This window comes from Cheilinus undulatus, linkage group 12 (assembly GCF_018320785.1).
Source record: "Cheilinus undulatus linkage group 12, ASM1832078v1, whole genome shotgun sequence".
In the NCBI taxonomy this organism is placed as follows: Eukaryota; Metazoa; Chordata; class Actinopteri; order Labriformes; family Labridae; genus Cheilinus; species Cheilinus undulatus.
This window is the reverse complement of record NC_054876.1, coordinates 8272620-8300443: the sequence shown is the minus strand read 5'-3', so window position 1 is coordinate 8300443 and position 27824 is coordinate 8272620. Positions and strand designations below refer to the sequence as shown.

Sequence of the window (27824 nt, the reverse complement as noted above, 5' to 3'; positions counted from 1 at the left end):
TATCAGACCCTGCTCAACCTGGGGTTCCTGCTTTTTACAGCAGAGAGGCAGAATAGATACAGATGCATTGCACTTTGACTTATTTACCCACAAAGGAGAAATATCACAGATTTTGAATGTCTGATGAAAACTAAATCACATTGTGGTCTATTTTTAGTCATCTTTTGTCAGTTTTAGTCATCAGATTTTTTTGTTAGTTTTAGTCTAGTTTTTATCTTGGATAAAAAGGCTGTCGACAAATAGTGTTAGTCATAGTTTTAGTCTACGAAATTAAGACTGGTATAAATAAGGGGTTTTTTGTTTGTTTTTTACAGAGCGGAAAAGTGACCTGTTGGAAAAACTCTGATCTTATGATCAAATATGACTGAAAATGTTGACATGCAAAGACTGGTACAGCAAAAACCATCCCAATCACTATCTGCCCTGATTTTTGCAATCTGTGCGTCTGTAATTGATATCAGCAGGCATAACATTTCTGGAAATATATTTACAGCCAACATCAACCATACATATCAGCAGAATTGACCATATATCTACCTTAAATATCTGTAGAAATATACAAAAGTACTGTCAGATATACAGTAGGTGGTTGCCTTGGGCGCTTCACAGTCAGGGAGGTCCACTGTGAGCTCTGAACATTTTAAATACAGCTCCAAACGTAAAACTACTACCAGACCGTCTACTTCCCCGCGCGGCTCTCGGCTCTGTTTGACTCAGCTTCTCTTTGCACTTGAGGCTCCTGGTGTTCTTTAGGATAAAAAGAGCGGGATGTATTGTATCCGCTGTAGCCGCATAAGGCAAAAGTCCAATTTCGTACATCCCTAGCTGTGATGGTTTCTATGAAAAGTTTTTTTTGTTTGTTTGTTTTTTGTTTTTTGTAAAAAATGATTTTTTTTTTTAATGCAAGTGAAAAATATACTAAAACAACCAGCAATTTTTCTTCATTCTGTTAAATAAGTAACCTTAAAGATCTTGAACTCTGGGTTTAGTTCTTTACATTAAAAGTTCAGTGTTTGATATTTAGCCTTGTAGCATCTAGTGGGACAGATATGGTGAAAATAGGACATCATTTTTCTAAGTCTCTAATCGCTCTAATTTAGAGTCTAATCATCTGATTATATATACCTGTATTATTTTAACCCCTTAACGCCTGTTGTTGCATTTTAACACATACTTTTATCATACCCCTATCTAATCGATATGCTCAATAAATTACTCAAAAAACTTCTGAATACAATCTGAGTGGATTATCAGTTACCAAAAACACCTAATGAATGAAATGAGATACTAAAAATATATTTGTTAAACTTTATGGAAATTTGGATTTTTTTAAATTTCAGTGGGAAGATGAATGAACATTTCAGTTCCAAAAAATTAGAATTTTCTGGCTATCATTTGTATTTTCAGGCTTTAAGGGGTTAAATTAACTCCATGGGCGCCTTTTTTTTTTTTTTTCTTTTTTTTTTTTTTTTTTTTGCATCTTGCATTGTTCAGTGGTACCACAGAGGGGAGCAAATAATATTGAAACAATTTTATATATTGAGGTGATCAAACACTAATTCAGAGAGGCCTCCTTTGCAAAGGTTGTTGTGCTGACTACTACTAGGCTAAAAATAACCACTGTACCTTTAAGCATTATTTGCATTTGAGCTCAGGTGGAGCTAGAGTGGCGTATGAGGCTAAAGCACTGGTTGTTTTCTTTAAAGCCCTTAAATTTTCCAGTTAATTAAAAGTACGTTGCTTATGGTGTTATGATAGATAAACGCTGAAAACATAAGTAATAAACAGCTGGATCTTGATGATCATAACATGAAAAAATAATTCTTGAAGCCAAACTTAATTCTAAAAACATTTTTTTTTACCATTAGGAACTTGTGCACTCATTGCAGTAAAATAATGCTTCAATAATTCTTTAAAAATACAATTTTTGACATGTTTGTGAATAAATCAACATCTGTTACCTCGTATTTTGCTTTTTATATTCTTTGTTTAAAAAAAAAAAAGTTCCAATTGTGAACTCTTTCACCAAATTCCTAAACTGTCCTTAAACAATAAACAGACATTTTTAGGATGCAAAAGTGAAAAGTATTGAAATTAAACAAGGTGTATCTTTATTTTAGAATGATAATGACCTTTTCAGGACAATTAGATCAAAAATGTCAGTACTGAGGGATTGTTTTAGGTTGACCTGCATAATTTTGCCCAAATGATGGACATATTTATTGCCATTTTACATCAAAGTGTGTGTTTAAAATGGTGTAAAAGAGCACATACAACTGCCTGATAAACAAAAAAAATTCAGTGAAAGCAGCCCCTTAGACTGTTTTTGTTTGGGTTGTCCATTTTGTTGCATTTGGATGTTATTTATGTGCTTTTATGCCTGTCTATGGTAAATTTCCTTTAACTGTGTTGTGCTGCTTTTATCTCCACACTTTTGTGTAAGACAGTCAATAATCAAACACCACCCTCTAATCTTATCTTCCTTTCTTTGTATCCTGCAAATAATAGTGTAGAAAAGACAACTTAGCTCTAAAAACGACCCCTTTTCTTCAATGACTTCACCAACAGCTTAAGAATTTAAAGACCCTGACTCAGTCATTTTCATGGCATCAAAGTGAAATATCTTTATGTATTCACAGCACTGAGCTTACATTTTCACGTCTGATGGACTGAATAAAAACCACGATAAAAAGTCAAATTGTGAGTGGCCTCAAGTCAATGGTACCATGAGGTTTTTAAAAAGAAACTGTAATGCTTACCTCTTGCCAGCAGATGGCAGCACAAGCTTGCTGGGTGTGAGGTTGTCATTGCTCTGGAGTGTCAGAGATGTCCGACAATAAGGAACTCTTAGATTACAAAATGCAAAAGATAAATAATTCTCCATGAATCAAGTTTGTAGATCTCTAACAGATGATTTATTGTATGATAAGTGAAAGACACATTTAGTTACCAACACTATTCAGTGTATTAAAAAACAAGCCTTCTATTTGTCATATTTCTTCTGAAATCTCAAATTACACACTAATAAAAATTCAATGTGACAACTTTTCATTGTTTACTTTCCTTGGTGCGGGCTGAGTCATCGTTATCAGCTAAAGAAGTGTCCCATCTCCTGCTGAACGTTGCCGTTCAGATGCTGATGCATTTAATTTAACCTTTGTAGAGCGAGGTTAGTCCCAGTGAGATCAAAGATCTCATTTTCAAGAGAGAACTGGCCAAAAAATAACCTTGAAAATCAGATGGATTCTCCTGTTTCCATGTTTGTCACTGGCGAATCTATCTTGCAAAGCTCCTGTCTGAACCGTTTGGGCCTGTTAGAAAGTGACAGGAGCAATCAGTGACGAGGAGTAGTACTTTCAGGCACGGTGGAGTCGTGACGTAAACAAGCAGCACCGAGAGACCGGTGCAATTATGGTGGAAGACATTAGCGTGGATGCTGCTAAAGCGCCTGTTTCATCAGAACTTGACGACCTTTCTTCGTTAAAAGAACAAAGAACAGCAGTGAGTTGTTTTCTTTTCAAAAACAACAAAAGTCGTGCACTGACATGTCTACAGTCACCACGGTTCACCTTATTCCTCAGTAGCTGCACTGTGTGTAAAACTGGGAATATCAGCAACATTGAACACTCAGTTCTAGACTGTGATGCTCACTTTTCTGGTGGAAACTGTGGCAACCAGTGGACATGAAAAATGTGTCCATTAAAGATGCCACCACTGCCCTAAAACAAAAATGATCATGCTGTCTCTTTTACATGCCCAAATATGGACTTCCCTCTCCTCAAATGACTGCCTTACAACTGCCTACTGTGCATGAGTAACTGTTATCAGTTTCCCATGAGTGATTTAAACAAGTCACGTTTAATTCTTTCTCAGTCCTCGTCACCCCTTCATCACTTTTTATGTCTCTCTGATCCAAGATTCCTGGAGATGACCATAAACATCCTCCAGATCATTTAAGTTAAACATTTCCAGACTCATGGCACTGCTTGGGAAATTCTGAAATGAGTGTCACAATCATAAGGAAGTAAAGTGCAAAACAAATCATGTATTTATGACCACAGTTCTAAAATTAAAAAAAAAAAAAAAAAACAGAATGCAGTGATTTGTACATTTCATGAACCCATATTTATTCACTATAGAATAAAATCAACATATCCGATGTTGAAACAGAGATATTTTACCATTTCAGGAAAAACATTAGCTCATTTGGAATTGGATGGTAGCAAGATGTCTGAAAAAGTAGGGACAGGGCATCCCCTCCTCTTTCAACAACAGTCTGTAAACATCTGGGGAGTGAGGAGACCAGCTGCTGCAGTTTTGGGAGAGGAATGTTGTCCCATTCTTGTTAACTAATTCACATCTTAAGGTGGAACATAATTGTATCAAGTTTACACATTTCATTTATGTTGAGTTAACAAAACACGAGCACAGCTGTATAGCAAGTCATTTTTACCATTTACTCCGAGCAGAAGGGGGCAGTAATGAGTCACCAATTAGCATGGCCAACATGTGATAATAGGTCACGCATGGTCACATTGTAGTTCCTGTGCTATGTAGAAAAATTGTTTCGTAACGGGCTTCCATTCAGTGGAATAAATCACTGTGTTCTTTGAAAAAGTTCAACAGAGAAATGTGTTTTAAAAATGAACTAAGAAAATATATTTATACAAGATGAATGTGAACTCTAAAAGCATGAAATTCCCTGCTGATGGTAATGTTTCTGCTACCACAATAGTTTTAATGTCACTGTCATTCTCCTTAATAGAACAGAAAAAGTACACATTTGAGAACAAAAAATGTGATCCAAGCAAAAAAAAAAAAAAGTTCACATCAAGAGTACAAATTCTAAAGTGCAAACAAATCATTCGTCCAGATGTTCCAGAAGTTGTTGTTCAGTTCACATCTGGGAAATTTAATAAGAAAGTAGAGGACTATTGTTTTTGCATCAGTGCATAAACATGTTTAATCAATTGTTAGACTTAAACTTTATATATTCCCTGTCCATTACTGATATTTTGAGCAGATAAAGATATTCTTAGAGTTAGATTTTAACTATTAGAGCTCAACAGAGCCATCAGAAGGAGATCAAATGGATTTCAAAGAGATACAGAATTGATTAAAGATGACTGATTATCATTAAAGACAAGGAGAACATATTAACAGGAACTCTTTTTCTTGAAACAGGTTAAGGAAACAGTTGAAGTTGTGCCTTTCTCATCAGTGAACTCTTCCTGCTACAGTCACGTGCAGACACACACAGATAGCGCAGACCTGCGAACGCTTTACTGTTTATTATCAGACACACAGTGACCTACAAACCAACACTGTGGCTGTAATCGTCAAGAGGAGCACGTCAGTGTAATTAAGCTGTAAATATGACACAGTAGACAAACAACATGGAGTCATGAACGTTGGAAGAATAAACTGGAACTTTTGTTTGTAAGCTAGGAGGCAAATAATCTAATTACCCCTGAACTTTAACCACAGCTCAGCCTTCCTCATTAGGAGTTTTTCAGAAGTCATGGTGAAGAGAGAAGCAGGAAGTGGGTTAATTTTCTTGTAAAGACAGATTTTTCCATACATGTTTTACTAAAGGTCAAATGTGCAAAAAAAAAAAAACAAAAAAAAACCCTGCAGCAGGAGTGTAACCCAGCTCCACATGTTTGATCTGTTAGCCATCATCAAAGCAGATAAAAACAGGCACATGTGTAAAAAATGAATGCCTTTGTGCAAAATTTGTTTTATTTAACAAATAAATAACTTGATTTAGTTCCATAACAAACATTCAATCTGAACTATGATATAAAAATAATTGAAGGGTTCATAATTTGTACTTTTTTTTACTACGGTCTTGATCAGAAAGTTTCCTCAGAGCTTCAGATTTAAAGTGCATCATATGTTATGAAATAAAAACGGCTGATTTATTAAAGATGTTCATCTTCAGGTTGACCAGGAACTCTACCATTCACTCTGTGGAGAAAACAAACACAAAACAAAAATGTAAACCACAGAGTGGGAAAAGTAGACCATATATCTAGTATCTAGCAGGCATGTTCAGGGTGGGAAGCTCAAATGTTGTGATTATTTTGTACTGTTATATTTGTTTTTCATATTAATGGCAAGACTCCGACAACTCCACATTTTAAGATAAACTTGAGCTAACTGGCAGCTATATGCCTCTGCAAAGTGTACAACCACAGAGATGGTTTCTGACTTTAGTCTTGGAGGTCCAAATCTCCTCAGTTCATCTTTGAATCAGAGGGAAATCTGTAGAAAGTCTGGAGAAATCCCTCTTGAGATATTGCATTCACAAGCAAAGGACTGACATGACCTTTGACCCATGACCTCCAAAATTTAAGCTGTTTAGGAAAATTTAGTGAAAGTTTGAAGAATTTCCTTAAAGCACACTAGAGATGTCGCTTTTCAGATGTACTTACAGACTGATGGGCTACTCATAAACATGCCTCCTGCCCGGGCTACTGCCACTGCAGAGGCATTCAAAATAACTCAACATGACACATAGATGGATTCATATCTCTACTGCAAAGAATATACTTCACATATATCCTTATATATGTCATATATTTTTCAAGTTTTTGGGAATGGGGAAAACTATCTAAAAACTCTGGCTCAAAAAAGTCAGAGCAACAAGACATAATGACATGAGAGGAGAGGGCATGTGCAGGCCTGCCCACAGATTTGGCTGGGCCCCTAAAAAGAGAATGTGCCCTCCCCAGCTGTGATTTATTGATGTTATCAGTGCCTGTGTGTTGGATCAGTAGCATTGGGGCTAGCATCCTGGCTAACAGTTACTTCATTTTGGAAGAAAGAGTGTTAAGCTGTTTTTGGGTTCTGATGTTGTTATTATTATTTCTGTGCTACTCTTTGACCCATTTCAACACTTTTCCATCCATTATTGCCACTTGTATTTGCCCCATTTCACCCATTTTTTAAAAAACTTTTTTTGCCTTCTATTTGGAGCTTATTTACCCTCACTCCTCTTTTTGCCCTGTTTTGCCACTTTTTGTTTTTGCAGATTTTTGTCTTTTTGGCCTTTTATGCCACTTTTCCCATATATGCCATTTTTGAAACATTTTGACTATTTGCTTGCACATTTTTGTCATTTTAGCCATTTTTGCAACTTTCACGCATTTCTACGATATCTTTTTTGCTTTTTTTGCCCATTTTAGCCATTTTTTTCTGGCCTTTTTTTTTGCCACTTCTTTTTGCTACTTCTCACCCCTTTTTGCAATTTTTGCCAATTTGTTGACACTTTATTCCAATTTTTAGTCCCATTTTGCTAATTTTGGGCCCTTTTTTGCTGCTGTTTGCCCATATTTTCCCCAAATTCTTCCACTTTTCAGCCATCTATGTTATGTTTTTTCCCATTTTGCCCTGGTTTGGTGTAGGTTATTCTGGGGTTTTTTTTCTTGGTCCTTTTATTTTGGAATCTTATTTACCTGGGGTTTTATGATGTCTTTCTAACTTGACATGTTTTTTGTGTTTTATAATGTTCTGCTGGGTTATTATGATGTTGGAGTTACAGTGCTGACTGAGTTTTTCATGGGTTCTTCTGTGGGGTTTTGCCTTTCTTGTTGTGTTTTGCTGTTTGTGTTACGATGCTTTGTCTTAATTGTGATTCTGCTTATTGTCTTATTGTCAAAGCACTTTGACGTTATTTGTTTTTAAAGCTGCTAAACAAATAAAGTTTATTATTATTATTCGTTATCATTATTATTATTAATATTATTATTGCTGCTTTTTGCCTTTGTTGGCACCTTTTTTGCCTCACTTAACCCTTTTTTTTTGTCTCTTTTAACAATTATTTTGGTATTTTTTCAAAAAATAGATTTCTCAGCATCCTCTATTAAATTTTCTGACATTCCAGCCTTGCTCTAAGTGTCTGACATTACTTTCCTAACCATTTTAGGGAAGTTTAAAGAGCACTTTTAGGGATCTTCTTCAAACTTTGCGCAGATGTCTATGACTCAAGTATTAACTGATGAAATTTTGGAGGTCCAAGATGAGGCTTAACCCCCTGTCACTTCCCCCACTAGTGTACTTTCACCATCCGACTATTTTATAAAATTACAACAACTATCAGATTTTAAACATTTAGATGACAAACGACCTAAATAATATTGAAGTTTGGCATAATTGTACTATACTGTACTATAACATATTTGAGCTTCCTGCTCGTGTAATGTCACAAGAACATGGCCATTGAGGAACCATGGTCTGTTGACTTGAAACTAACAGTCATGTATTCAACCCTAACGTCTTAAGTTATCACAGCTCTATATCACTTGTTTACCTCCTTATTAAGTGTTCATTTGTCTTACTTTCAGTTATATCAGTGGAAGTTGATCAAAAGGTCGCCTCACTAAGAAGCAGTCCCTGCTTTATGGTCTGCTTTTCTCTATATGGGACCATAGTTTAGAGACTGAAGAACTTACTCTGATAAATAAGATGGGAAACTAGTGATTAAGACCATAAACTCATTAGAGAAATGTTCAGTAAAGTTATAAATTAACTGGGAAGTTGGATAATTTTGACTGGATTTTTTTTTTGTTGAATTAAGAGAAGTTTTGGATTTTTGGCATTTTGCTGTTTCATTCAGTTTAAATAATGACCACCACTTTATACATTCAGTAAAGAATACAGAGCACAGATTTAGGATAACAATGCTTTATTCATATTACCGTACCTGCATCTGTGTATATACCCAGTCGATGAAGAAGGTCACGTTGCCATAAACTCCTGGCTTGTTCCTCAAAGCACATCCGATCCCCCAGCTAGTGTCCCCTACCAGCCACCATACACCTGCCTGTTTCACCACCAGGGGTCCTCCACTGTCCCCCTGCAGGGAACGGGGCATCAGTCACTAACTTTAGAGGGACTGTGTATGTCCAGGTGAGAAACAGAGACAGTGATGTCAGACTAACCTGACACGTATCGACGCCCCCCTCCAGTTTTCCGGCACAGATCATCGTCTCAGTGACTTCCCCATTCAGCACCCGTGGGTGGTTGCAGATCTCTCTGCTGTAAATGGTCACCTGGGCCTGGTTTAGTTTGTCCGGGGACGGTCCTGAGAGAGATCAATGATTGTACAGTGTCAGTGAAGTATTGAAAAGCACTCTGGACTTTTACATGTACTTTTAACCTTAAAAAGTGGTGACCCCTGAAACTTTTTAACAAATCATCGACAAGAAGAAGAGATCAGAAACTGACAACTTTACTCTGCTCTCAGTTTACAAGGTGTAACCTCTATTTTCACAAAACATCAAAAGCTGTCTGACAAAAATATAGAGGCTTATGCCAAATCATCAGGGAGGGAAAATTACAGATGAGGTACAGTAAACGTTCAGGTGTTGACAGTGGACCTCCTAAAATAGCTACTGTTGCTGGACCATTTCTGGTTTAACTTACTTACACCAAAGCCAGGTCTATTCAAGGGGTTTAAATGAAATTGTGACCTTAAATTTCGTAACCTCAAATCAGTCAGAAGATGTGTCAGTGAGGGTAACTCAAGATACCAGTATAGAGAGGATTTTTATCCCTTATTTTTACCCTGTTCATCAGTGTTCAACTCTTCAAAAAGAGTATTTACCTAGGGGTAAAGGTGAAAGTGTGTTTAAATGCTACAGGAGGGCAGCTAACCCTCAAATTACACATACTCCATCTGCACAGTGATCTGCACGCTAAGTGCACTCCACAGCAAAAGTTTCCCATTGTTGTCAAATTTTGTAATTCAGCAGCATGTGCTCTGATTGGTCACCAACTTATGCCAATGTGCCCCTCTGCTATGCTCCAGTTAAGATACATGCCAAGTTTATTCTGAGCTGAATAGGAATAGGCAGTAATACGGTATCCTGGGGTATTAAAAATAGCCATGGTATTCCTTGATTACAGTCATGACAATGGTGCTGCAGCAGGCAGCACTGCTTGTGTGTGAAGATGCTTTAAAAGTGATGAAAGATATCCTGTCAATGATGTTAGGCCAATTTGGCAAAAAAACAAACATGCACATATACCGGGGCACAGCTACTCCAGCATGGTTTGCCACTGCAGTACGGTCTTCTCAAAAATCCACTTATTCTGACTGGACTTTGCTTGAATCTACTACTTATCTTCCACTCTTATCTACAACTTTGCATGTGCCAAACTTGAGATAAAGTTGTATCCATCTCTGGACATTTTTTAAGCACAGGGCTCTGACCCGGCTGCTATAATGAGTTTTGAATAATATTGTACTTACTTAGAGAACAAAGACTAAAAAAGCACTTACAAATAAAGTCTAACATTAAGTAAAAGCCCAGCTCTAATAAAGACCTGATGTGCTAATGTAGTGGAAAACTGGGGCCTTTCTGAGCAAATCTCATCAACATTAATGTTGGGGCTGATCCCATTTCTACCCCTTAGCCCTTATCCTAGCCCTTCCTTATGGTTTCACACGCTCACGTCAGGTAAAGGGGAGTCCCAAATATTTCTTGAATCGAGGGCTACATAGCTCTTGAAATGAAAATTTTTCAGGACCACACTTGAAACTAAGGGGCATGATGAATTTCCCACCGTGCATTACATTCATTTGTGAAATGGCACAAAGGACAACAAACAACAGATGTGTAAATGTAAATATTTCTGCCATTTATAAATGATTATAGAAAACACAACAGTTGTGTTTCCTCATATATTCAATCTTTACCTGCTAGGGATGGGAGTTTATTGTATTTTCAGTACGTACACATGTAAAAAAGGGCTATTTACTGTATAAATAAATGGAGAAGATCAACACGGAGATCCATAGTATGAGTGAGATGGTTCAAGTTTAATTGTCACCTCTAATGATGCAGCTGTTAATCTGCAATATGTGATGATGAACAGCGATCAAGTGGCGACTCATTTCTTAAGGGACCGTTGAAGGGGAAGGGTTAAGGAGAAGGGTGTAGTGGTAGAAATGGGATTGGCCCTTAGTCTCACCAGATGAGCGTAGAGCTCCCCATCCTGTAATCCAAGCCTGACGCTCAGCTGAGAGGTCCACACCGATGTTTGGAAGGCACACAGGCTTCACTGTACCTGTAACACACACAAATACACACATCCTGTAAGTTTATGGAATCAGTGCAGAAAAGAACGAACAGCTCATATCATCACTTAATTCATGAGGATGAGTTTTAGAAAGTAACACTTTACAGTACACTAAGCTGACATACAGTAGGTGCTCGGTATTGAACGAGTGAAAAACTGCCAGTTAACTAAGCAATAGATGGGTAATGATTAAGTACTCTTCAGTACGATGCTCCTCTTTACACAAGGGAACACAAAATGAGTAACTGATGAATAGATAAATGTTATGTAACGAGCCCAAAAGTGGTCATGTGGTCAAGTGGAGCTTGTCTTCAGCCCCATGAGAAGGGCTTAAAACAGCTCCCCCAGGAACCTTTTGCTTATCAGGCAGTAAATGCACTATTATCAGGCCCTCATCAATACAAATGTAGATTTTAAGTGACAAAACACCTACAGTATATCTCATCAGAGCAAAATCATCCAGTTCCATGTAAGAACTATCAATTATAGCCAAAATCATTTTGAATATTTTTTGGCCTTAGAGCATTCCTGTAATTGTAAAACCAACTTGTGAAGATCAAAAATGTTCACTTCTAACCTCTAAAACACTTAGACATATTCTGGTATTTATTTTAAAGTTACATAACATAAGTGGCATATGTGGCATTACGGGGAGACAGACGGGTCTGGACCCCCCCAATCTTCATGTTCATGTAAACATGTAATTGTGTATTGTATACTATACATCCACTTGAGTGAGTTGCAGATGAAAAACAATGCATTTCAAGTTTTTAAAGGTCATCACTGGCCCGTCTCCAGTGCCTCAAAGAGATTTAGTCCTTCTGAAGTGACTAAAGAGCATCAGTTACAGTTGCTCTTACACACTATGTAGAAGTAGAGGTGTTGAAATAGAAATAGAAACTTGTAAAATATAAGTTGTGAAATGTAAGTGCTGAAGGTACAAAGCACCAAGTTGAAGAAATATGGCAATACAAACAAACGCATTGCTCAGTGGCGATATTATGGAAGTATTACAGAGTTGTCTCAGTTTTGAAAGCTGTGTTCATGATCAAAATGTTGACCCATTTACATTCAGATTGCACAGTTTAGAATAAATAACAAATAACAGAAGCGTTAAGAGTGGTTTTCTGGTCACTTACGTGAAAATGGCATGGATGTATGAAGCTGCAGGACAGCAATGTCATAATCATTGGTTCTGTCATCAAACTTTTCATGGGTGATGATTTTGACAATTGACTGTCCGCTGCCATGGCTCATTACATTTAAGCTCAATCCACCATGGAAAACTCTCCATTGTGAAGGAGAGGCAAACGCACTGTGTTGAAACAAAGCAAACAGAGCACAAATCAGAGATCCTCCAAAATCAAATAACAAGACTTATGAGACAAATAAGATGAAGATAGGACTGGGCAATATGTTGAGCTCTTTAGGTTTTAATGTTGTTTATAGTGATAACCACAAACAGTAATTCGGTTTGTTGGCCTCAAGATACACTATAAATGTCATGGACAAAAGCATATGGCCGCCTGGACTATTACACCAACAGGGACTGTATTAACATAATATTCAAATACATGTACTTTAATATGGAGTTTGTCTCCTTTTGCAGCTTTAACATCATCCAAGTTCTTCCACACTTTACTCATCAAGCCATGTCTTTATAGTCCTTCTTTGTGCACTGGGGCACAGTCGTGTTGGAATAGAAAAACTGTTGCCACAAAGTTGGAAGCATAGCATTGTCCAACATGTCTTGAAGCATTAAGATTGGCCTTCACTGGAGATAAGAAGCTTAGCCCAAACCCTGAAAAACAGCCCCATACCATTATCCCTCCTCCACATTTCACAGTTGGCACAATGCAGTCCAGCAGGTAACATTCTCCTGGCCAACAAACCCAGACTCGCCAGTCTGACTGCCAGAAAGGATGGTGATACGTCAATCCACTGTTCCACAGTCCAGAGTCAGTGTGCTTTACAACACTCCATCTGATGCTTGGCTTGGACTTGGTGATGTGAAGCTTGCATGCAGCTGCTTGACCATGGAAACACATTCCATGAAGTTCCTGCTGCAGTTTGTGTGCTTAAATTAATGTTAGTGGAAGTTTAAAAATCTTCAGCTATGGAGTCAGAAGAGCATTGATGACCAGGTATGTGATTTTATGTGGTCGTCTTCTTCGTGGTTGTTGTTCCTAAATGCTTCCACTTTCTAATAATATCACTCATAGTTGACTGTAGAATGGTAAGTGTGGTACCACACTTGCACTGAGCTCTTCAGAACGACACATTTTGTATCACAAATGTTTGCTAATGGAGACTGCATGGCTAGGTGGTTGATTTTATACACCTGTGGGTCTGATTGAAACACCTGAAAGGTAACATTTACAGGTGTGGCCAAATACTGTTGTTTATAAAGTGTTATGTATTTTAAATGTTTAGTCCAAATGGTGAATTATCATTTTATATATTTAATCTAATTTTATAGGAGCACGTATTTAATCGTGAAAACAAATGATGCTGATACTTATTTGATCCCATGGCACAACAATAGGAATCCCTACATCCAGTTAAGGGTAATGTATGATTTTGACAGCAATAAAGTGCAGAAAAACAGTGCCAGCTTTGCAAATATTGCCAAAGTATTTGTGCAACTTGAACAATGGTCTTTTTTTAGTTAAAAATTGGCTGAAAACTTTGATCATTAAAAACAAAAAGTTGCCCAATACTGGGTGGTCTAGCTTTCTTTGTTGCTGTGATATCGAACAGGTTGAAATAGCTTTAGAGTTTTACTAGCACAGCAAAGCTAATAATCCAGTACCATGACAAACATTTGTTGTTTCTTTTAGAAAAATATCGAGATATATCGTGACAATGATCAAGATATATTTGTTGTTCCATATCACCCAGCCCTACATGAAGGTGTGCACTGTACGGGTGGAGATACTCACTTTTGGAAGCAGTGTGCAGCAGAGAGGATCCACTTACTGCTGATGATGGAGCCTCCACAGGTGTGGTGACCTCTATACATGAGACTGACCTGCCACGGCCAGGCCCCCTCTACTGCCTCGGTACCACCGACAATACGAGAGCTGGGAGCCGCTGAGCTCTGACCACAATCTGTGGAAGAAATAAGGAAGATACAACTCATAATTGCAACTACAGAAAGAAAACTACTCCTGGTACAAACGTTACAGATGAAATGGCCAAAGTACACCAGAGAGAGAACAAGCTTAGCAATAGAGTGGAGGAGGCAGAGCTCAGGGTGAGGTGCCCTTGAGTGCCTTGCCACTCTACGTCCCCCTTCTCCTTCATTCTCATGAGGGAAGAGAGAAAAGAGAAAAATATTATGCAATACTAACAAATAGAGGAGTTAGGGCTAGGGTTTACCAGCTTTCTTCTATTTTTAGGCCCTGCTTTGTTCCGTGCAGGTTTGTATGAGCCAATCCCAAGTTAACTCACTTTAGATAACAGAAGTTTATTTGGTTCTAAGTTTAGCAGTTACTTACCAACACAGCGGAGACTGACAGCTCTGGATGAGCAACTTTTGCTGCGAAGGAGAGATGACAGATGTTGGTTTTTGTTTTGTTCTTCTTTTTTTTTTTTTTTCTAAAAGGCAATTCCTGAACAACATAGTCCAATTTTAAATGTTTTTATATTCAGCAACCATTGATAGGTGGATTATTAGTGTTAATATCTCGCATGTTTAATCATAACTGTAGGAGAATAATGTATTTTATAAAAGTGCACATTCAAATAAAATGCTAAGGCAAGCAATGCAATTATGTTTGAATGTGCAATGCATCGTACTGACATGCAGAAAACTGATTTATCAGATGGAGCCTTGCAACCACTCAATTTTCCAAACATAGCACAAGCTTTCACTCAATGGAAATATTAATGCAAAAATGATTTAAATTTCTGTATGTGTTTGAAGAAATGCATAAACACTTGTAAGTCTATTAATGCATCTACACCAGCAGTTTAGCAACAATGATATCTTCATACCTGTCAGCTTTACTGTGGCTAAACATTTTGGTCTACTTAATGCAATTTTTTAATTTTTTCTTTTTTTTCCCCGTGTAAGTGAATGTCATTTTTTGGCAGTGAGCTCAGTCGTATTTGCTTCATACTACAGCTAGTCACAAGGTAGCGATGGAGATATTTTGCCACATATTTCTGGGGCCGCCATGTTCTCCATCTCTGAGTTTGACGCTAATATGCTGTGTCATGATTGGTTAGATCATGTTTAGTAAATTTGCCTTGTGTTTTTATTCTCGGGAAGGGAAAATTACATTTTCAAACATCCTGAATCTGTAACTGGGGCTGAAAACTGCATCTTTCATCAAGAATGGACTGATCAGTATGATTTTAGCATGCATCATGTTTGCTTATTATTGGCTGACAGGTAGATTTCTGTAAATTCTATCAAATGTTTAGCCATTACTGATGCATTTTTTTTCATCAAAATTTTTGGGGGTAGTTGCTTTACTAGCTGTATGGATTTGAAGAACAAAGATACCCTCAATACCATTACATATTTTCCTCTGTACATTTTCTTAATGTGATAATCTTTTGAGGGCTAGATGAGAACCTGTAGGGGGGCTGATGTGGCCCTGGTCTGGTCTAGTGGTTAGGTCACACCTCATGTATGCATGTGGCCCTTGTTCAAGTCTGGCCTGCAGCTCTTTTCCTGCATGTCTCTGCCCCACTTTCTCATCCCTATTTTTGACCCTATCCACTGTCTTCTTCTATAAATAAAGGCATAAAAAGCCCCAAAATATATCTTAAAAACCTAATAATAATACGGATAAACTCGCTTTACAGCCACATCAAGGAGTGTAAAACAACAGTGATGTGGATTTAGGTCTTGGCCCTCTGTACTCTGTGCCTGCAGGAGTTGTCAGACCGTGGAGATGAAATGACTGAACACAGCATGCTGCTACAGTAGAGTTCAAGAACTAGTAGATAAAAAAGCCCTTCTGCTGTTTTGATGGATGTTTTATTAACAAATGGTGTTCACAAACTCATGTAAAGCATGCTGCAGACAGACATGGAGGCTATTTTACCAATATGCAAACTTTAATATTTGTGTATTTGCTGGACATTCATCACTGCGGTGTTATGACACAGTGTAATATAACATCACAGATCATCATCATATCCTGTAGACAGGGCTGTGTTACCTGTGTCTGAGCTGTGACTGTATGCGTGAGCCGTGGTCGCTCCCAGACTTCAGCTTCATGTATCCGTCTGAGGCAGAAGAGCCAGCACTGGTTTCACCGGAAGACACATAATCCCGACTGTAAGGGAAAACCAGGAAAATGAAACACTTTAATATGGTAGATGTGTAAATATGTATGTGTGTTACCATCCATTGGATGGATCATGTAAAACCGACTGCTAAAAACTTTGGCAAAGTTTTAACAGTCTTGTTTTATCATCATTATCTTGTTGTATCTTTAAGTCTGTAATGTGGCTCGATCAATGCAAACATTTGGGGGACTTAATGTTTGTTTTTTTTAATGTATTTGGCTCTTTTAAATAGAAATGATCTGATGATTTAACAGTTGTCTTTTGTCCACAGTCTTTTGGGATTTTTTAGGTGCATTGCTGGACTGGTGGACTCTAGATCAGTGGTTCTCAACTGGTCCGGCCTCAGGACCCACAAGGCTGTCTTACAACAGATCGCAAACCAAGTTTCCAAACAATTTTCAACAACGCACGCTTAATTAATTGAATGTGTTGCAGTTTGGAGCATGATTGGACCAAAACACCTGATAAAAAAAGAAAATGGACAAAACTGACAAATCTTATACCCTCTTTTCTCATCATTATGTGTCAATTGTTGCCAATTTTGCAGAGAACTTGTGAAATTACTTCATTATCATGGCAAAAGTAGGCATTTATTGCAAGGAGAGGAGATAAATTAATTGAAATACCTATAAAACATTTAAATTTACCCAATTTCACAGTAAAACAGGGTAAATAAAAGGTATCGATGCATGTCCAATAAGGACTTCAGGACTTTTGCCACCACTTTTTTTTCAGACACCTAGTTGCGACCCACTGAAAACTGCTAATTGTTGTTAAATTAACTGGTGAAACTCCATTAAACATTCTTCTAGTCTGCTCATTTCCTGATTCAAGGAATTTGGAGACATGACATTACTTGAAAAGAGTTGCAGTGTAGCAACGTGCAAATATAAAAATTTAAAAAAAGGAAATGTAGGTGACTTTATAGATATCTGATTAAAATATGCAAACAGTGTTGGCTTGTCAACTGTAATTAATCATTCTGCTAATCCTTTCTTAATAAATGTGATGTGTGAAGGTGCTGATGATTTTTTTATGCTTGGGAATCAGCTGCCAAAATTGATGTTTAAAGTTATTTCACTCAGCAAAAGTAAAATGAAATAACTGTGAGTCTCATGTTGTGAATGTTTGAAGGTTTGGGGGCTTCAGAAAATTTTCAGGTTTCAAACTTGGCCACAGAATATTGAAGTTTGTGAAAGGCTGGTAAAGTGTTTTGTTTGTGAAATGTTTTGATCTTTTTCTTCTTAGTTTTCTTGTCTGGTTATATTTTGGATTTCTTTGATTGTATTTTTTGGAACATTTTTTATTTTTGTATTGTTATGTTTTCTTCAAACAGTAGGTAGTTTGGCTTCTTCTGATGCATTTATTGAAATTTTTAGACTTTTTTGTATAAAATAAAAAGATTTTGCTGGGTTTTGATGAAGATTACCTAAACTTTGATGGTTTTGCACCACATGGGTACCTTGATTATTTTAAGTTTTGTCAAAGTTGTGGAAATAACACAACCCCAATTCCTAAAAAGTTGGGGCGCTGTGTGAATGCAATAAAACATAATGTAATGATTTTCAAATCTCATAAATCCATATTTTATTCACAACAGATCATAAACAACCAGATAAATCAATATCAGATGTTGAAACTGAGACTTTACCATTTCATCAAAAATATGAGCTCATTTTGAACGTGAATGTAGCAACACATCCCAAAAAAGATGGGATAGGGCAAAAAGAGGCTGAGTGATACTATCTAAAAAAGCTGGGAGAGCATTTAAATCACCTTTGGCAACAGGTCAGTGGCATGACTGGGTACAAAAGGAGCATTTAAGAGGGGCGGAGTCTGGCAGACATAATCTGTGACAAACTGCTTTGAGAAGACTTTGAATATCCTGTCACCTACAGTACATAAAACCATCAGATGATTCAAGGGACAAGGCTAAATGTTAGTATTGGTTGCTTGGGCCCTTTTTTGAAACAATGGACATCGTGTCTTGAGGACTAAAGAGGAGAGAGATTGTCCAGCTAATTATCCTGAGGCAATTCTAAAGCCTGCATTGGAGGGTATGGTGTATTTGTGCCTATGGCATGGGGCAACTTAAACATCTAGAAAGACACTATTATAGACCTATCACAAAGGAGTTTTAGAGCAATATTTTCTCCCATCAAATGTCTAATTCAGAGAAGGCCTTGACTATTTCAGCAAGACAATGCTAAACCACACACCACATCCATCACAACAGCATGGCTTCACATGAAAAGAGTCTGGGTGCTGAACCTGGCCCACCTGCAGTCCAGACCTTTCACCAGTAAAAAACATTTGGAACATCATAAAAGGAAAAGAAGACCCAGGACTGTTGAGCAGCTAGAACCCTAGAATGGGACAACATTCCTCTCCTAGAACTCCAATCAGTCTCCTCACTTCCCAGACATTTAAAGACTGTTGTTAAAAGAAGAGGGGATGCTACTCAATGTAATCATGGCCCTGTCCCTACTTTTTTGAGGAGAGTTGCTGTCATGAGATCAAAATGAGCTAATATTTTTCATGAAATGGTGAAATGTCTCAGGTTCAACATCTGATGTGTTTTATTCTATTGTGAAGGAAATATGGTTTTATGAGATTTGAAAATCTGTAACACAGCGTCCTGACTTTTTTTGGAATTTGGGTCGTACGCAAATGTCTTGTTGTGATTTGTGTTTAATTTTGCCACTGCCTGCTTCTACGGTGAGTGGACACAAACATCTGTGAAGGTGTCATCACCTCTTGTATCCGATGTGTTCACACACTGCTCGCCCGTAGCTGTTGTCCCAGTTTTCAGCACACACTGGCATCCACTTCTGAGTGTCAGCAGAGAAACTCTCCAGCAGGAAGTTGGTCCCGTGGAGGCGAACTGTGACACAAACAGAACAAATCTTTTACACCAGCCTGCAGGTTTGGAAGATTTAAGGTTCAAATGTCTTACAGCATTGAGCTTCATCCTCTCCATGAGTACAGTCCTGCACACCGTCACACCACTGAGACAGACTCAGACACTTCCCTCCATCTCTGCACGACCGCCCCAGTAAACACTGGTAATACACTGGAAAACATGCACACATTAACACAGGAGCACTCTAGAAGCTGCTCTTATCTGACAACTAAAAATCAGGTTTTCACTTACAGAAGTACCAGAGTAAGAGAGCGAGAACTCCCAGGACAAGAAGCACACACAGAGTGGCACACAGTATGCTCCTCCAGTGACATTTTTTTCGACCTACAAGGATAAAACAGAAGATGCAAATATCAGTCCTGGAAGAATTTACATCAGATTGCCATGCAAATATCAAGCTTAGCAGACACGGAAGATCAGATATGAACTTCTACAAGTGTACTAAATGGTAAATAGAAGTCTGACAGCATTTCTGTGCTTGACACTGGGATATAGTTAAAGTATACTGGGAGGAGGCAACATTTACTGTGGCTAATAGCACTGGTGCAGCACTGTCACTGATTGTAATTTACACGTATTTATTTTTTTGAGTGAATACAGCTTATAATGAGTCTGTATGAATTTGGAGGGGTACTTTTGTAACATGAATGTCCTCTGTTTGGACCCGTGCAGGTTTCACCAGCAAAGCCTGGAATCTGCTGCAACTCTGCAACACGTCATCCTCATGGGGAGTTGATTTATAATAAACTCAGCTAAAACACTTTAGATAAGTTTGTCTTTCTAGATAAAGGACATTTATTCATGTCATGTTTGTGACATGTCTGTGATGATATTGATTTGTTCAAAACTAATTTAGGCCAGTGGTTCCCAACCTGGAGTCCGGGCACCTCTGGAGGAGGCGCAGGTCCCTGTCTGCTCTGATGTCAAAATTAGATGTGTATATATTTTGCTAAAATCCCATAGCCTATGTGAGTATAGCAGTATATTAAGGTCTCTTAACTGATCTTATTTAATTCTCATCCCTTTCTTTTTATTTCAGCCTACAACAGTTTGGCTGATTATGACTTATTCCTGTGCTGAGAATAAAAGAATTCACTGAAACAACCCTCTATGTGTTTGTTCATATTTGCTGATATTTGTACTTTGATTCAGGTCAATATTTACCACATTTTTCCTCCACGAAAGGCGGCTCAAAGTAAATCAAACATTTCTCTACCTTTCGTTTGTCCCGTGTTGTACGGCGCTGTCTGGGTTACAGGTGCTGCAGTTGCCTCAGGTATTCCAGGTGTTACAGTGTGGTGTGTGTTGATGACGGGGCTCGGAGTAACAGTGACATAGGTGGGGGTCCGCATAGGGAGGGTGGGGTATATACTGTTGTGCTGTTGGTTGTATGGTGGGGGTCTGACTTCATCGTGATGATACCCCACGTTGTCATAAGTGGTTTCATAAATCTGCAGGTTCAAAAGACAGATTAAAATAAGCAAAATTCCTGCAATTACCCTGTAAAGACTCAAATCAAATCAAGAGTATTTGTCTTATTTCTAGCAACAAAAAATCTCATTACACTCATTCTAAGCCACATTAACCTAATTAGTTCACACAAATGTTTCATTTTGAGATATAAAAAAAATCAAGGTGTGAAGTGCTTGTAGTTAGAAAAGAAAAATCTGCCAACGTATGTCTGGAAAGGTGAGATTGTTTATAAAATGCATTAACCTCCTAAGACCCTGCATGCACATATGAGGACATTACATCTTGGCCTTCTGACAACAAGATAGCAACTTCAACTATTGGAATTTTTGAGAAAATCGTCTCTACTGTCAATTGAAGTTTGAGTTTTTCATTTGAAATACTGAGAGGATTTGCTATTAGATTTTCAGGAATTTTCATTTATAATTTTGGGAATGTATCTTGGAAATTTTTCAGAATTTTCATGAAAAATTAGAGATTTTTATATGTTTTTGAGAGCTTCATTGGAAGCGTTTTTGCATGGAAATATTTGAGTATTTGCATGAAAAATTTGTATTTGTTTTTGGATATTCAGAAGATTTTTTTACTTCATTTTTTAGGGAAAATATTTCTAATTTTTGGCTTTTTTTTTTTTGCCTTTTTGGGGAAAATTTGCTTTAAAATTTTTATGTATTCTTGTGGAAGCTTGGGACATTTCATTTTTGATTTGGGGAAATATAAATGGGAATTGGGAAATGTGGTATCCTTTGTAATTTCTAGAATTTAATGGAATTTTAAGGGAATTTTCCATTATCCATTATTTCATGGATTTTTAGGGAATATATTTGTACATTTTGGGTAATTTGCTTTGAGAATTTCTCAAGGAAGCTAAATAGAACTTTTGGGGGAATTTTTCATTAAAATTTAGACTTTGATAGAATTTCATTGAAACATTTGATGAATTTTTAGAGAAATTTAGGGGCATTTTTATGCGACACTTCAAAATAATGTGCTTTTCAGAACTTTTCACAGATATTTTTGGCAGTTTCTTTGAAATTTTAGGGATTTTGTTTTGATATTGGACTTAATTTTTGGTCAAAATGAATTCCTGTTCAAAGCCAAGGCTGAGTTCCAAACGTATGGGGTCCAAATTATCCAAAATAGGTGGAAGAAAATAAAAATGCATGCCAGGCAAAAGCTCAGGTCTTAGGAGGTTAATGATGCTCTTTGAGCTTTCAGATATCAGGTGTATGTATTGTAGTGCGTGCATCCACTCTGTACGTTAACAATCAGTCTTCAGTGACCACCTGCAATCAAAACTCACTTGTCTGCCTCTTATGCAAACAACTGTCCATACATTATTTCCATGGCTCTCTTTCTGTGGCTTGGAGTCTCTGCATGACCTGCACAGTGAATGAGTCACAAGCTGAAGGCTAGTGGAGCCTCTTTAACAGCTTGTTTCTCTAAAGGACACTGTGATATACTAGCAAATAAATGTCGTTGGGTACTGTTTCTACTGCAACGGCAACTCTGTTAAAGATGACATGTTATAAGGGAGTGGTAATGTGGCATTCACAGTTCTAAGAGCTGGCTCCTTTTAGGAACAGTAACAGCCAGCTCCCATTTGAAAGGTTTCCTTTTTTCCTCATTTTTGCTGGTGATTAAAGATATTTAAAAAATGCAAAGTGGTACCAAATAAAAGAGTTGTTTGGGAACTGAGCCAAATAATCCAGAAGAGCTGCGATTCCAGTCACTCAGTAATCTCTTTCAGTGTGCTTTGAGGTTCTTCCAAACAAAGCATTAAGGCAGTGTTCAACAACTGGCTTGGGGGCCATATCAGGCCGCCCATAGCTTCCCACCCGGCCCCCAGAAGATTTCTAAATTCAGAAAATGTGCAGAGAATAAAAGATTTTGTTTCAAGGGTATCTTTTGTCATTAAATCTCCACAGCTATAAAAATCAACCTTAAAAAATATCAATATTTCTGATAGTTTTAGCAAGAATGACTCAGCATGTGATCCATTTTACAGAAATCCACCTGTAAGCCATTAGTAGGAAATAAAATGCATGAGAAACACATTTTCAGCGAACCAGACCTGATTAAACCTGCAGTTTTCTGTCAACTTTTCACTTAAAATGCATTTTTTTTACTGCCTTAGAATCAAAACAAAAGGCCTGTTTCCTGCATGTGTTTTCATCCAATCATGACAGAGCAGCAGGGGCGTAAAACAAGGGGAAAAGTACTAACTACCTGGGCCCACAGTAGGGAGGGGCCCTTTTATTGTTTTTATTGTTTTTTTTTTTTATTTTTAGTAATTAGTGTCATTATTGAATCAAAAGCAGCCAAATGAATCAGTTAACTGACTGAAATTTGTATCAAATAGTCCAGTGCTGTGAAATAATGCAAGTAAATTTAATTTAAGCATTGTAGAAATATTGCTCATAAATTTGGAAATTATAGTTCAAAAATACATTTAAATGTATGGATATCTGTAAAAATGGTGCAACATTTGTTGCATGGCTCGCTGGTTAAGGGGGGGGACAAGGCTTTAGAATTATCAACTAAAATTACAAACAGTTAGACAAAATACAAATACTAATACTGTAATATATAAATTAGAGCAAAATGTTTATATCAGATTATTTCATTTCAAAGCCTACCTTGCCTGTCAGGACAAAAGCTGGCCCTTGGACAAATGTAGTTAGGGTTAGACCCCTGCATTAAGGTTTAACACTTATTTATTTATTTTATGTCAAAGTATTTAAGCAGGAATACCACACTGAGATCAAGAATCTCATGCGCAAGAGTGTCCTGCCCAAGACAGGCAGCACAGAGTTGCAGACATGAAACATAGCAGTCATGAACACAGGCTAACCTATCCTGAGTCACAGAGCTTTAAACAAACATCTACATCCTGATACATCCTCCTCCAACACCTCCAGTCTGCTTTAAAAACATTTAAAGGGACCAGCTCCCAAAGACATGAGTTTTCCTGCAGCAGATTCCTGGCTGCTGCTGCAGCGTTACTGAAACTCCTTTTACCCACTTCGAGGTGGACTTTGGGGAAAAATAAGTCGTGTGACTGAATCACAGAGTGAAGACTGTAGCTTCCAGCACTTTTCATGTAAATAAAATCACACAGGTATGATTGAAGCAGGTTAAGTATAGCCTTATAGATAAGAACATGCCACTGATTTAACCTACGTTTTGATAGAGAGGATCTTCTGACTCGTTCATACAAAATGCAATGATGAGTTAAGGATTTGAGATTGGTCATGAACCCTTAGCCCTCAGAGGAAACAGTATCTAAAGATGTAAGGAACTGAGAATATGCATACATATGTAAGACACCCATCCATTTTCTATACTGCTTATCCCGTTTGGGTTACAGGTTCACGGGGGGCTGGAGCCTATCCCAGCTGTCATTGGACAAGAGGCGCAGTTCACTCTGGACTGGTCCCCAGTCAATCGCAGAGCTGACATACATAGACAAGCAACCAGGCATGCTCACACTCACACCTACAGCCAATTTAGAGTCAACAATATACCTAGCAAGCATGTCGTTGTGGTGTGAGGAAACCAGAGTACCCACGCATGCCACCATAAAAATTCGGAGGCATTAAAGTGGCAGCAACAAGCCTTTTCCTCGCAGTAAACAAGAATTATTTCTGAAAGAAAAACCTGACCACAACTCCACCTCCTTCACAAGTCGCTGAAAATGAAGCCTAAAAGACAGCAGCTCATGGATCAAGAACCCGAGGTATTTATTAGAAGAAAGACTCAGTCACATCCTGAGATGACTGAGGCAGGTTCAGCGGCTTTTTCTCTGAGTACAAAAACACGTGCTTGGTATCTGCTAATGTGTTGTATAAACGGGGTCTTAGATGTGTCTATCAGCATTTCTCCGTGCATCTTACACCAAGACAGCCAACAAGTGTAATAGTTTTTGTTACATTGACAGAGATCTTTTCACATATAGCAAGCATTTCAGAGCATATGTTAAGTTTTTATGAGGTCTGTGAAGCATTATTTGTGCACAAAAAGTGGATTCTGCCATGGTCCCTTGAATCACACTTTAGTTCAGCCGCTGTAATGCATGCGTCTGCTCATGCCAAATAAGTCCACCACTGCTCGTTAATGTCTAGTTTCACCTTAAAAAACTCACAGACGGGTCAGTGGATGGTTCAAAAGTCATCTCTACCTTGTGTTGTCAAACATTAACCTTTTAACTGTTCCTTTTTTCTTTTTCAATCCAAGTTCTTTTTTTTTCTGTGGTTAACGTCAAAATCTTTGCTCTACCTAAAGTTTTTCGTTTTTTTCAGATCAAAATCCAAACAGGAAGTTGTTTAAGACAGAATAAAACCCCAAAATGAAAGAAAATAGCTTAAATTCAGATTTAAAAACAACAAGAGTAGAGAGCTGCAGTAAAACAGTAATAGTTGAGGCGGCTTTTTCGGGTCGTTTGTACATCTGTCCAGGATAGTCTCGTGAACCAAATAGATAAAGAATGCTTTGAAGGATTTCCTTTTCACAAATGTTCACTCCAGCTAAAGGAAGAACTGATTCACATTTTGAAGGTCAAAGGTCAAGGTCAATAGGCCTCATGTTTATTCATTGCTTTGGACTACCACAGAAACCCCCCCAGGCCATCTCTTCCTCTTGGCCCACCACTGTACCTGTAGTAGTACCTGGAGTGGTTCTAGTTACATCTTTAGATAAGTTGGACGACCAGATGTACAGGCGGATGTGGCTTAAAACAGTGTAAAGACATTTTTCTACTTGAAATTAGACAAATACTTCTAATACTTGAGTTAAAATAATGAATTTCCTTCAACCATAACTAGACTTACCTGATTATTATCCATGATGGAACTGCTGCCAAGGCCAGGGAGGGAGAAGGACAAACCTGGAAAAGGTGATGCTTTATTTTCAACATTGAACTCTATGAGGAGATTATAAGGAATGCACATTTTCACTTAAAGCATCAGGACTCGTAACCAGCTCCTTAAACACAAATTTAGATCCAAATTTCTCACATTTTCAATCATAATCAAATGCATTTAACAAAAAATTAGGCAGTTTGGCTTTCACATGGAACAATAGATGTGGCAAAACATAGACGGAGATGTAACCTTCAAATAAAAGCATATCGTAGCGTTTTTGTTTTTGCCACATATTTCCCAGGCACATCAGCAACCATAAAGATGGCTTCACAGTCAAAAGCATTGGTTCTTAACTAGTGGGTCGGGACCCAAAAGTGGGCCGCGCAGCCATTTTCACTGGAAAAAAAATGAGGCAAAAAGAATCTCTGATTTGCTTTTATTTTGAAGGATATGTCGCAGTCCCTTTGTTTCATTTCATTTTCTGTACTCTCTGCTCAAACATATCAGCTCAGTTTTATAAAGCATGTTCATTTTAAGCTTTATATCAAGATTTAAAAAGCAAAGGAACAAAGTCATGTTTGCTTGTTGTCTGAAAATGTTTCTGCCAGTGCAGCGAGCTGCTTTCTTACTGTTCTAGAGTATACAAAGTTTATTTGACTTATCCTTTCCAACTTTATGACATTATCACGTTGACCACACAGTCAATATTTCAGCTGTTTTGACTGTTTGAATAAAGAAGGAATTAAAAAAAATGGAATGATTTTGCTAAAATTCAAGACAAAGTCAAAAGTATTTGATGCTTTTTAAATAAAATTGTGCCTTATTATTTGCTTTTATTGCTAATTATTTTTCAGATTTGAGGTATAAAGTCTTAAATCCAGAACAATCAAGAAAAAATGTTTGTTGAAGAAAATCCATCTCAGTGTTAGGCTTTTTTAGGTGTAAATTAGTAAATTTAGTACAAATATTCTTGAAATTGCCTAAATCAAGAAAGCAGAACAATAATTGAGAGATAACGTCTCCTAAAAATAAGAAGGTTTATCAAATTTCTGCTATTTTTTTTAAGACATATTATGGACCTAAAGTTTCTAGATTTTCTGTTTTGATCAATCTAAATCATCAAACTTGTTTACCTTGTTGGAATTTTTTTTCTAAAAACAAGAAAATCTGTCCAAATGTAAGAATATTTGCTTCATATCCTACTGTTTTTGCAGTGCTAATTCACTTGTTGGATGTTCTAGTATACTTTATATTTTTTGCTTTTAAAACCTTTCAATAAGATGTTTTTTTTAGGACTATTTAGGCAAACCTGGCTTAAAATGAGAGTATTTAGATATTTAGACAGAAACATATTTGCAGCTTCAAACAAACAAGCCACAAGCTGTTTTGAAATTTTTCTACTTTAAAAATAAGAGGCAAAAACACTCACCTGGGAAGGCAGATTCACTTCAGGTTATCAAATACAGTAATCCAGGTATTGGTGAGAGTATGGGGGAAAAAAGCTCTCTGTTATCCACTTCGTCCCTCTCTCCTTCTCTCTCTCTCTCCGTCTGTCTGTGTGTATTCTGCTCTCTCCATTCCTCCATGTAATCATCAGCCATGACCACACCTTCTCCAGCGTGTGCACAAGCCGTTTACTCAACACTCCACATGAACAAACAGCAGTATCGATGGAGGACACTCATTGTTTTCTGTTCAGGATTTCAGACAGCATGAATGTAGAGGAAACACTGAGGCGAACTGACTGATTATTCTCAATTATATAATCGGTTAACCAATGTTAGATGAACAAAGACTGTGATTCCTGTCACCAGGATTTCTGGGCCCTTTAAAAATTTATCAGACTGGACCCCTTCAACACGGCTTGAGTGAACTCTGTGACTTAATTCTTACCACTCCTCCATTACACAAACGAACCAGTGAAAAGTTTAACACATTTAAGGATATTTGTGGCGCTCTGTGGTGGTGATCAAGGGTTAGTTTAAACGTCCATGGAGACCATACTGAAACATCACCTCTACCCAGCTGTCCACACATGAGAAAGCACGGTTTCATCATGGTTTCAGAATCCAAATTTCCCTTGTAATTCACAAATTAAACCTCATTAATTTAGTTCACAGAAGACTAAAGTTGCAAAATTAGCATTGAAAAACAACAATAAATTGGTTTTATGT

The 27824-nt window shown here is 37.5% G+C and overlaps 1 protein-coding gene across 1 annotated transcript; it reads right to left on the bottom strand.

The window, feature by feature from the left end:
- Positions 1 to 4207: 4207 nt before the first annotated feature.
- On the bottom strand, positions 4208 to 27215 carry tmprss2 (transmembrane serine protease 2). The gene is made up of 14 exons (XM_041801768.1): positions 27080 to 27215; positions 25618 to 25673; positions 20535 to 20769; positions 19550 to 19642; positions 19352 to 19468; positions 19150 to 19279; positions 16266 to 16382; positions 14589 to 14629; positions 14031 to 14199; positions 12228 to 12403; positions 10981 to 11076; positions 8946 to 9088; positions 8708 to 8860; positions 4208 to 5970 (listed from the first exon to the last, which is right to left on the bottom strand). Exons 2-14 carry the CDS (start codon positions 25630 to 25632, stop codon positions 5959 to 5961), a joined length of 1497 nt encoding a protein of 498 aa, XP_041657702.1. The 5' UTR covers positions 25633 to 25673; positions 27080 to 27215; the 3' UTR covers positions 4208 to 5958.
- Between the last annotated feature and the right edge of the window lie 609 nt (positions 27216 to 27824).